Here is an 11,475-nt window from a genome sequence, read left to right as displayed (position 1 = left end):
ATAAAGGGGGCTGTGCTCCCTTGTAGGAGAAATGTTTTTAACTTCCCACTTGTAATTCTCAGATTTTTATTTCTGTCCCTCAGACCCTCCATTCACACTCATCATTTTGTTCCTGTTTAGGCTTGAAAGTACGCTGCATTACACCGGTGTGACCATTAGAGGGCAGCAGAACTTCGGGAAAAACATTCCCACACACTTGAGAGTCTCTCAGCTACTCATCTTACCCAAAATAAAATAAAATTAAATAATTTTTTAATGGCATATACATCTTTGACATAAAATCTTACAAATTTAAAAGAAATTCTGATCAGTCATAGATGACATGGGGCGTCCATCATACACCGATCAGGCATAACATGCCTAATATTGCTGCCTGAGGGCTGCCTGAAAGGACCAGGGACCAGTCATGATTGTAGAAAGATCGTCGGTCTAGAGAGGGTAGTAAATACAAATGTAGAAAGTAAGCCCCCAAACACAGTGACCGTTTTTATTTGTTTGTTTTTTGTTTGTCGGGGGTGTGTGTGTGTGTGTGTGTGAGAGAGAGAGAGAGAGAGTCTGTGAGAGAGAGAGAGAGAGAGAGAGAGAGAGAGAGAGCGAGAGAGAGAGAGAGAGAGAGAGAGAGACAGAGACAGAGACAGAGACAGAGACTGAGAGAGACAGAGACTGAGAGAGAGACAGAGACTGAGAGAGAGACAGAGACTGAGAGAGAGACAGAGACTGAGAGAGAGACAGAGAAGGATTTTTAATGATCACTAACTGACTCGTGAAACGCTGATTAAGCAGACCACGCAAGGACAAAAGACAGATGATTTTTGGACATGTACATGTCCGGAAACTGGGTGGTGGTAATTGACATATAGAGGTGTGGTAGTAAAGCTTGAGGAACAAGGGTTGTCACATTAGGCTGAGATTTTTTTTACCCCACAACAGGACACACCATTTTGCCCATTGCCGTATTTGAGCCTCAGTCCATGTGTCTGGTAATATGTGATGTGATGGAACAACCTTTTGTGTGTCACATCCAGGCGCCTGTGCAGGGCTCGAACCCGGACCTCCGTAGTGGTGTGTGCACCGGCACACCATGGAGACAGACCCATACGCAGGATTCCACGAAGCACTGCTTCGACAGACATGAGGAAGACTAACCTAATCACAAAGACACAACATGGCACTAATTAAACAGAAACAAACAAAAACCTGAACTTGGCCATGACTCTAACGAAAACATAACACACAGAACATTCAACAAAGAAAGGTACACAAGGATCCCTAATAATAGAGCTACACATTAAGGTTAATTGGGAACAGGTGACACAACAGGGTAGGAGAACAATGGGAAAGGCGTGGCACAAAATACAAACAAAGAAGCAGGCCTCCAAGGGTCACCTGTCAGCGCCCTCTCCGGGCCTGGCAGGGAACTGTCCAGCTGTTCCTGACATTGTGTACATATAACCACTTATTAAATAGTCTACCTTGTTTTTCATCTATTCAGGAAACCTTTAAGTCATTAATGTTTATTGAATTAATAATTACAGTTAAATTATACTATTTTAGCATTAATGTAATGCTGTATGTGATAACCTGACATAATAAGGGATTTCCTCGTGCACTTATACAACACTATCAGAGTTCTGGAAATATTTAAATAGTTAAATTCAACAGTATATTCATTATATATATATTACATTATGCACAAATATACTTGGTCTTTAATAATAAAATGTTGTGAATTTGGGTTTAATGTGAGTTACACACGACTCAGACAGAATTAAGGCTCAAATCTCGGAGTTGAAAAAATGGCGGACGCGGTGTTCACCAAAAGGGGGCAGAAAACACCAGTCTCGCGATATTTCCGAGTTGAAGTCGCGCGAGTTGTCGCGATAACGGCTGTAATACAAATAGCTCTTTACTTCCTGTATAAACGCACTACTTAGTGTTTAAATCGCTGAATTCTACACCCTACGTAGTGCACGATATGTATAAGAAGAGTGACATTTGGATGACAGCCCTAATGTGGATAACCTGTTAATCTGTATGAAGAGGTCTGAAGTCCGCAGCGGAAATTTTATGGTAAGTTGTAAAAGGTATGAGAAATTGCAAACAATTGCGAAAATTATTATGGTAAAAGGTATGAGAAATTGCAAACATTTTTATTAACGCTGGTGAATAAATGGTGTGATTAATAAGGATGAAGTTCAATGAATTTGTTTTCACTTGTTGAGCTTTGTTCTAGTTACTTTAATGTTAGTGCTCTATTTCCTACTTTTACAATAACTTGAGGCTTGCGTGATTAAAGGTAATTAATAGTGTGCTTATTAGCCTAGGGTATATACTATACTATACTATACTATACTATACTATACTATACTATTCTATACTATATATAGTCTGTGCTTTGCGGAATCAAAGGGACAAAGGTCATAGCAGGCTTAATAGATGACACTTTATGTAAGTTTTGCATTTATCATTTGCAGACCAAATCTCAGCAACCTTCTTCTGCTCATAAACCGCATCTCGGTTCTGATTGGTCAGAAAATAATGGTACATTTATTGAACCTGCAGCTCTGTCAAAAGCATAGCCAAGAATTCCAGTGAAATCCTCATCTTTTCTGATTTCTCTCAAGTCATGTCTCCTCTGAGTGGGAAGGTCCAGACAGTCCTGGGCCTGATGGATCCTGAACGACTGGGTCGCACCATGACCCATGAGCATCTGACTATGACCTTCGAGTGCTGTTACGTTCCCCCGGCTCCTGGACAAGAGGACAATTCCTCGGCACGTATCGAGCTGAAGAACGTGCACTGGCTCCAGCAGAACCCGTACAGCCACCGGGAGAACCTGTTGCTGTGCCAGGAGATTGAGGCGGTGCGAGACGAACTGATGTGCTTCAAGAAGGCTGGAGGTGGCACCATTGTGGAGAACACGACCACGGGTATAACTCGAGATCTGCCCGCTTTACGCCAGCTGGCTAAGGATACAGGGGTCAACATCGTGGCTGGAGCCGGTTACTACGTGGACGTCACTCATTCTGATGAGACGAGGAAGATGACTGTAGAGAAGGTGTGTAATTAACTCTCGAGCCATAATTTGGGGTATCTTCCCCTAGTTTCCTTAATATATGTGATGTCTTTTAACAATGATTGATATATTATGGATAATTGTTGTCCTTGCATGTAACCTTTCTATAAAATTCCTTTAATGTACACCATTTAGTTTAATGTGATTGCTGCTACATTCGCCCGCACTGTGTGCGTGGAGTTTGCATGTTCTCCCCGTGCTTGGTGGGTTTCCTCCGGGTGCTCCAGTTTCCTCCCACGGTCCAAAGACATGCTTCTAGGCTGATTGGAGTCTCTAAAATTGCCCGTAGTGTGTGATTGTGTGAGTGAATGAATGTGTGTGTGTGTGTGTGCCCTGTGATGGGTTGGCACTCCATACAGGGTGTATCCTGCCTTGATGCCCAATGATGCCTGAGATAGGCACAGGCTCCCCGTGACCCGAGGATAGATCGGATAAGCGGTACAGACAATGAAATGAAATGAAAAATGATTGCTGCTATTCCTTTATCCCACAAAAGCTGACTGATGTGATGGTGAACGAGGTTTCGCACGGCGCAGACGGCACTGATATCCGCTGTGGCGTGATCGGGGAGATCGGCACAGGCTGGCCGATCACAGACAGCGAAAAGAAAGTACTGCGTGCCACCGCACACGCTCAGGCTCAGCTGGGCTGTCCGGTTATCATCCACCCAGGTCGGAACCCTGCCGCCCCCGGAGAGATAATCCGAATCCTTCAGGAGGCTGGAGGAGACATCTCGAAAACCGTGATGTCTCATCTGGACAGGTGAGCTGCTGCTTTTGTGATTAAACTGAACAGAAAGGAGTATTGTAAACAACAATACGTTCAACATTCCTATAAATACATAAATGTTTATTATTAGTTCTTTATTTGCATTTGCTCAGAATTTCTTATATCATATCTTACAATTCACCTGATTCACCTTTTTCACCTTTCATCTCCACCTTCTCTTTATCCCAGGACCATATTTGACCACGGTGAGTTGCTGGAGTTTGCGAAATTAGGAAGCTATCTCGAGTACGACCTCTTCGGCACCGAACTGCTGGACTACCCCTTTAATTTGGGCATCGACATGCCCAGTGACAGCCAGAGGGTTCAAACGTGAGTACAGAGCAAGACACATGCATCATTTCTGTAGTATTTCCACACGGCTATCTGTTTTTTATTTATATATATATATATATATATATATATATATGAGACCAGGAAATGCTTTAAAATTTGATGTACATGTAAAGATTTTTGCATGCGACCAACCATTTTTAAAGGGGCAGTTAGGTACATTTGGAGTTGTCTGCTGTTTGTGTGGTGTATTAGTAATATCATAAAAATTTCTATCTATATGATATGATTTATTGGATCTATTTAAGCCTTTTTGTGAGCCGCCTTTTAAGATAATGAAATAAGTTGCTCCAGATCTAGAAAAATTAAAATGTCTTGTTTACATCATGAATATTTCATTCAGTTTATCAGATTTTTTTATACTAAATTATCATATTTCCTATATTTATTCATTTTTCTGTTACTAGCCTGGCGTTTCTAATTAAAGAGGGCTATGAGGACAGGATCGTCATCGCTCATGACATCCACACCAAGAACCGACTGACCAAATACGGCGGCCACGGATACTCCCACATCCTGCAGAACATCGTCCCCAAAATGCTATCCAGGGGCATCAGCCAGAAGCAGGTGGACAAGATACTGATAGGCAACCCCAAGCAGTGGCTAACCTTTAAATAGACCTGATATTTCAGTCTATGATGAGGGGATAGGAGTCATGTGATCATGTACTGCTTGGGATGTTTGCACTAATGCCGTATGACGCTGATTAAAAAAGAATTTTCTACCGACTACAATATGATTTTGTGTGTGTGTGTGTATAATTCAGCGTCACCTTGGCTATTCAGTCATTATCCAATTCAATCACAATAGATTTCAAGGCTGTTGTTTTGTATACTCATCTGGGAAGAACGTCTGGATTCGATTCATTCGGAGCATAATTACAGGAGGGTTCGGAGAAGTCATTCAATACTCCAGACGTGAAAATGAATAGGACACCTTTTGATTTCAGACAAATAGCTTCTGTTAATTATTCTGCCTCAATGGGACATCACGTCAATGCAACGTCTGGACTGCGATTGTGCTTTTTTGGTTGTTTTTTTTTTTTTCTCTTCCAGGCCTAATTAAAAACACAATCTGACGATGCTGCATTTAATCGCAATAACAACACGTACTAACTGTGGGGAAATATAGCACTTATTGAGCAAAATCACTGCTTCTTAATGCTGCGTGTATGTATGTATGTATGTATGTATGTAACAGGAGAATATTCACGGTTAATAATCGTTAGTCGATATAGTTTGATGTGTGAGATGCAGTTTTGATTTCTTCACCACGTGTGAATAAACACTTAGGATAAATAACAAGAGAGTAAGGAAATTATACAATTTGTGCTAATTTATAATGACAGAAATTCTATTAAAAAAATAAAAGAAATACTTATGAACACTCCTCTGTCTATTTACTTATGTCTATATACAGTGATCAGGCATAATATTATGACCACTGAGAGGTGCCGTGAATAAGACTGATGATCTCCTCATCATGGCACCTGTTAGTGGGTGGGATATATTAGGCAGCAAGTGAACATTTTGTCCTCAAAGTTGATGTTAGAAGCAGGAAAAATGGACAACCGTAAGGATTTGAGCGAGTTTGACCAAAAGGGACAAATTGTGATGGCTAGACCACTGGATCAGAGCATCTCCAAAACTGCAGCTCTTGTGGGGTGTTCCCGGTCTGCAGTGGTCAGTATCTATCAAAAGTGGTCCAAGGAAGGAACAGTGGTGAACCGGAGACAGGGTCATGGGCGGTCAAGGCTCTTTGATGCACGTGGGGAGCGAAGGCTGGCCCGTGTGATCCGATCCAACAGTTGCAGTCAAATTGCTGAAGAAGTTAATGCTGGTTCTGATAGAAAGGGGTCCGAATACACAGTGCAGGATGGGTCAGGGCTGTTTTGGCAGCAGAAGGGGGACCAACACAATATTAGACAGGTGGTTATAATGTTACGCCTGATTGGTGTACATGTCATTGATACTGTGCTGTCTTTGGCTTTATAAAATTTTGAAGGATTGTACAGGGATCCTTTTTGGAATTTGCACTGGGAATCCTGGAGCCGTTACAGGTTGTACAGTGAAGTCTTTCGTTTTCCAGCCAACTTCCCGCTAAAATATGACAGCTACCAAATGGAACCGACGAAGGCTGCAAGACACGTGAAGCCATCCAACAGCAGCTTTTTCAAACCGCTGCACATTCTGTATAACAGGGCAGCGTATAACACACACTCGGAAGAAAGCGTTATCCGCCCTCGTCCGTATGCCTGATCTCATAGATGCTCGTGATTGGCTAGTGTCACTGTGATTGACAGGAAGAGAGCGTTTGCTCTGCGGCCAGATAGTATGGCCAATTTTGCTCTCGAGATTCGAATGTATGAACCCGGTTTCTTGAAAAGCATTAGGAGAAGAAGTATGAGGTATAATCAGTCTTAACCTGGTTCAGATTTCGTGCTATAGCTAGACATATGTAGATGATGTGCTGACCTTTCTCTGACCCTTGACAACGCTTTTGGAAGATCAGCAGTGGAGATGTGACTTTTATTTTACTATAGATTGCACAACGTTTATGTTATCTAATAAGAAAGCAATACAGAGATCAAATCAGGTACAGCAAATCAGACTCGTACCGTTTGTAAGTCCTTAGTCGAATTCTAAATGAAGCTCACCAGAAGTGTGACAGTGTCCCCAATGTTGAGGCTCAAAACTGACCAACAAATAAAACACAACATGATTAACCTTAACCCTTTCTTTCCTCGTAAACTCACAGTGATTCGTCTAAAATCTAACCCTTGGATGAAGTCATGACACGTTGACACCTTCAGCTGAGCTTTTCATCACGAAACAGACCTTTTAAAGGATTTCACACTTTACGCTATCGTATCATACCGCCGTGCCCAGCTTCAAGGACGACAAACTTATAATCACAAGTGAACACTGTACTGTAATTGCATGATAGAACTGCATTTATTTGCAGCGTTTCCTTTCATTTTAATGTCTCTGAGTGTGGAAAAAACAAAACACCCGGGCAGGTTAACTTTCATTTAAGTCCCGTCACGCGTTAATCTGCGTAAATCATGAACCCAGAGAAGGTGCTGTATTTGTTGTTGTTCCCTCCGTGCGCTTTGCCGCCATCCAGCTTGATGTAGATCTCGTCTCCGGGCTCCAAGTGTAACACCACGCTGTTGCTGGCATAGTCATAGTTCTGATCCGCATCCTGAGCGATGGCGCTCGCCCTCACCTTAAAGGAAACAAATATCATGCGGTGATGAGGACGGTTAACAACTGCTGGGGTTATTAGAACAGAATTTTAAAGCTTTCAGACACTGTTTTTGGTTTTTGACTTTGTTTGCATGTTACTAGAGTTGTGTAATTATGTTGGCTAACATTTCAGCGTACGTATCCCTTGTAGGCTAATGCTAGTTCAGTTAAATTGACATGTGAAGTGAAGTCCTTGAAATGGAAAATTTCACCATTTTGTACAGTTATCTTTTTAGTTAGTGTGTCATTATTTCAGTAACTTACACTCAACTTCCAGTTCCAGTTTTTCCAGTATATTATTTACAAAAGAGCTGGAGATGTTTAGCGTGCTAGTGCTACCTCATAAAGACAAGACTGCACTTTAATTATGGATTAAAAACATGTGGAAATCAGCCAGAGAATAATATTCTCACTAAGAAAACTTAGCAAATGTTGATGAGGCCATGGCGTGTCTGGTGTACTGGAGTACTGTATGTCTCCTTGTCCTCAGGGTGATGTTTTGAACCTTCCAAAAGCGTTGATATACCATTAAATGTCCATAAAGATACTCTGGTTAATACCTTAATAGCTAAAAGTAGACTACACATGGACCTTTAACCAAACAATAGCTTACATCCTTAAGATGCAATAGGTACCACCATTTTTTCTGAGACTGCTCCGTTCCCAAGTGGTTTATATTAAGAGATGTAAGTTTAGAAATCAATCCTGTTTTGGTTATTTTATGTTTTAAACAAGACTAAGAAAGTTTATTGTTGTTGTTACCTGGTTATTTTTGCACAGATCAGCCCACATGCTCGTGCCGTCACCTCCCCGCATGAGCACGTGGTACACGAAGAAATAGATTCCCGGGATGGAGCAGGTGAACTTGCCGCTGGCCGGGTCGTAGTGGTTGCCCAGATTAGTGACCACATCATCGAACTTGAGGACCTCGTAGCCTTCGTGCTGCTTCTTGAGCCCGGCGTAAAAAGCGACTTTGGGTACTGTGGTGTATGTGGCCGCGTTCACGACGCCGCCGCTCACACCGATCACTCCCGGAGGTCCAGGTAACCCGGGCGGTCCTGGATTTCCGACTTTTCCCGGAGGACCAGGTGGACCAGGTGGACCTGGTTCACCTCTCGGGCCAACGCGCCCCGTGCGTCCCGGCTCCCCTTTTGGACCGCGTAAAAATGTGGTCGGAGGCTGGATAGAGCGCGGGTCGCTCCCGGTGGCGCGCGATGGAGGTTTAATGGTGCCGTACGGATCACAGACCATCCTGCAGGTGCTGAGAGTCTCGTAGCGCGTATCCGCTCCGCCTGCGTTCACCAGCACCGGGATCAGGATGACCAGCACCAGCACCATGGCTACGCCGAGGATGCCGGCCGCGACCGCGCGCGTTCTCGCGCCCAGCCCGGACAGCGTCGGGCGCTCCTCGCGCTGCGTTTTGCGCGCTATCTTGCTCCCGCACACGTGAGTGATAACTTCAAGTCGGATGAATCAGCTCGTGCTCTCAAGATGCGTAATCACTACTTAATTACGCGTTAAAGTGTGATGGTGAGGGATCCAGAAAGGCGAGAGAGAGAGAGAAAAGCGCATCACATGTCTTCTGAGTGAGAGAGGTGGAGGAGAAGTGATAGATAAAGAAAAGGAGAGGGAGAAAAGGAAAGATACGGTGAGAAGAGTGAGGGAGGGGGAGAGCATGTTTTGACAACAGCTTGATTGTGAAGGTTTAAATAACCAATGGTGCCTAGAAAATGACCCAAATAAATTAATTCCCAGAATAAAAAAAATAAGCAGGCATGGAGCTCTGCATACAAACTCTGCTTACTCAATCTGCAGGTCTTTCCTGCTTACAGATTTGTATTTTTATTGAAGAAAAAATTCAGAATAGAATAGCACAGATCTTAAAGGTGCAATTTGTAAATCTCAAACATTTTCCTAATGCAGTAATAATTACCTAACTTTCAAAGATACTTTAGAAAAACCTGTGATTTGCAAAACAGCCATGTAAATAATTGCGCCACATGCTTTCTTTCACATGTTCTGTTTACATTTTTCCAGCCCAGAAATCGCCCCCATCATCAGCCACATCCAAGCTGCTCAGCCCCACCCCCTTCCCAGTAAGCCAATCCACAGGGCAAACATTTTAGATAGAAGACATTCCACAACATTAAAAACGAAATTGTAAACAAATTAAAATTAGGAGGTCTTTCTGTAATAAATAACAATTTTAGTTTAACAATAGCGAATTAAAGTAAGGAATAAAACACTTCCGGAGCTTGTAAACTCTCAGCGGGACAGAGTGTGTAAAATGTTTTTGGATGACATGCTGTCTCGTTAGTACAATTGAGATTCAGATTCACCTGGGAGGAAAGTGGTGTTGCAGAATATTGCATAAGTGGAGCGTGAATGCTTGCACTTTTGAACAAACGCCCACGACCACTCACAAACACACCCTCTGAGTCAATGATCGCTTGTGGCCTGTCTTGTCCTCTCCAGCTGGCACACGCAGTCGCTTACTCAGTGCATTTGGACGTTTAGCGCAGCTCATGAGTCACATGGTATGTTCAGATGAACAGCCGTGCACCAAACTGGCCTCTGAAAACAAGCTGCAACTTTTTCACTTTAGTCCAGGGCTTTATTATGATGAAGATATAAAGGGTTTTTTTTTTTGCCTTTTCCAGTCAGAACTGCAGAAAAATTCATTTATTTATTTGTATATAACTTCACCAAAATCTAGCTTTCTGGGGACTGACAGACACAAGCCTCCAAACAGACATGATGGCCACACCTCCTTCACTGCAATGGACATAGGCCATGCCTCCTTCACTGGGACTGACAGACACATAGGCCACACCTCCTTCACTTGGACTGACAGACACATAGGCTATTCCTCCTTCACTGGAACTGACAGGCTCTGAGGCCACGCCTCCTTCACAAGGACTGACAGAAACAAAGTTCACGCCTCTTTCACTGGGACTGATAGACACATAGGCCATGTTTTCTTCAGTTGGACTGACAGAAAGTCTGGCTGGGATTGACAGGCACAGTGGCCACACCTCCTTTACTGAGACTTACAGGCACTCAGACCACGACTCCTTCACTTGGACTGACAGACACATAGGACACACCTCCTTCACTTGGACTGACAGATACATAGGCCACACCTCCTCCTCTAGGATTACAGACACATAGGCTATGCCTCCTTCACTGGAACGGACAGGCTCTGAGGCCATGCCTCCTTTACTAGAATGGACAGGCACTGAGGTCATGCCTTCTTCACTGGGCCTGACAGGCAATCTGTGTATTACAGAGATCTTAGATTTGGTTAATTAAACACTTCAGAAAGAAAGATTTCATAATTCACTCAAATCTTTGGAACTCAAAATCACCTAGGAGCTAGCAGTCCGTTTTAATAATTGGCATGCATTAGCTGGAATATTGGCAGTCAGAAGTCTTTTCTTGATTTACCAAAACATCTGAGAGAAACGCTGAAATTCTTGCTTTGTTTCTGCTGTCATTTTGCTGTAAAACTGATTGTTAGTGAGAGCTTTGAGGTAATGAGTACAGAACAAGTAGCAGTTAGCAGTCAGTGGCGGTCGTTAGTGGTCCAGTGTAATTAGCTGTAATATTAGCAGCAAGGATCATTTTCAAAGTTATTTATCTTACACTGACCTAATAGTTTCTCATGAGGTCTTGGTTGCTGTTGTAGAAAAGACATTATTTACATCAACATTATTTACTGTCCATTGAGGATGAAGTTCCCTTCTGAGCCTGGTTCCTCTCAAGGTGTCTTCCTCATCTCAGGGAGTTTTTCCTTGCCACAGTCACCTCAGGCTTCTCATTAGGGGTAAAAACGGGGACAAATAGTTACTTAACTTAAACTTGTGTAAAGTTTTGAGGCTTTGAGACAATGTCCATTGTTAAAAGCGCTATACAAATAAATTGAATTGAAATCTTCATGTTTGAGGAAAATGTTGATAATTCTGTCTTGTTTCCATTGTCATACTGCCTTTAGACCATTTGCACCAGGCTAGTTAATTAAATGATTAGCTT

At 42.8% G+C, this 11,475-nt stretch overlaps 2 protein-coding genes across 3 annotated transcripts; one reads left to right on the top strand and one right to left on the bottom strand.

The window, feature by feature from the left end:
- The first annotated feature begins 1,912 nt into the window (after positions 1–1,912).
- Positions 1,913–5,515, top strand: pter (phosphotriesterase related). 2 transcript variants are annotated; one of them, XM_058418180.1, is made up of 5 exons: positions 1,913–2,070; positions 2,625–3,058; positions 3,573–3,838; positions 4,034–4,174; positions 4,603–5,515. In XM_058418180.1, exons 2-5 carry the CDS (start codon positions 2,627–2,629, stop codon positions 4,811–4,813), a joined length of 1,050 nt encoding a protein of 349 aa, XP_058274163.1. In that variant the 5' UTR covers positions 1,913–2,070; positions 2,625–2,626; the 3' UTR covers positions 4,814–5,515. The 2 variants fall into 2 exon arrangements, with proteins under 2 accessions (XP_058274163.1, XP_058274164.1); XM_058418181.1 differs by having other exon boundaries at positions 1,999–2,084.
- A 50-nt stretch (positions 5,516–5,565) lies between these two features.
- Positions 5,566–9,056, bottom strand: c1ql3b (complement component 1, q subcomponent-like 3b). The gene is made up of 2 exons (XM_058418183.1): positions 8,206–9,056; positions 5,566–7,423 (listed from the first exon to the last, which is right to left on the bottom strand). The coding sequence occupies exons 1-2, from the start codon at positions 8,779–8,781 to the stop codon at positions 7,244–7,246; spliced, it is 756 nt and encodes a 251-aa protein (XP_058274166.1). The 5' UTR covers positions 8,782–9,056; the 3' UTR covers positions 5,566–7,243.
- Positions 9,057–11,475: the final 2,419 nt, after the last annotated feature.

Source organism: Hemibagrus wyckioides, linkage group LG20, assembly GCF_019097595.1.
Source record: "Hemibagrus wyckioides isolate EC202008001 linkage group LG20, SWU_Hwy_1.0, whole genome shotgun sequence".
Taxonomy (NCBI): Eukaryota; Metazoa; Chordata; class Actinopteri; order Siluriformes; family Bagridae; genus Hemibagrus; species Hemibagrus wyckioides.
The sequence above is the reverse complement of the archived record's forward strand: the minus strand, read 5'-3'. Positions and strand labels throughout refer to the sequence as shown.

What these genes read in the sequence shown, in the direction of transcription:
- c1ql3b (XM_058418183.1), bottom strand. Translation starts at nt 8,781, where the DNA reads ATGGTGCTGGTGCTGGTCATCCTGATCCCGGTGCTGGTGAACGCAGGC. An exon ending in ATCTGTGCAAAAATAACCAG is followed by an intron (nt 7,424 to 8,205) that starts GTAACAACAACA and finishes GTTTCCTTTAAG; the next exon opens with GTGAGGGCGAGCGCCATCGC.
- pter (XM_058418180.1), top strand. Translation starts at nt 2,627, where the DNA reads ATGTCTCCTCTGAGTGGGAAGGTCCAGACAGTCCTGGGCCTGATGGAT. An exon ending in GTGATGTCTCATCTGGACAG is followed by an intron (nt 3,839 to 4,033) that starts GTGAGCTGCTGC and finishes TCTTTATCCCAG; the next exon opens with GACCATATTTGACCACGGTG. An exon ending in GACAGCCAGAGGGTTCAAAC is followed by an intron (nt 4,175 to 4,602) that starts GTGAGTACAGAG and finishes TTCTGTTACTAG; the next exon opens with CCTGGCGTTTCTAATTAAAG.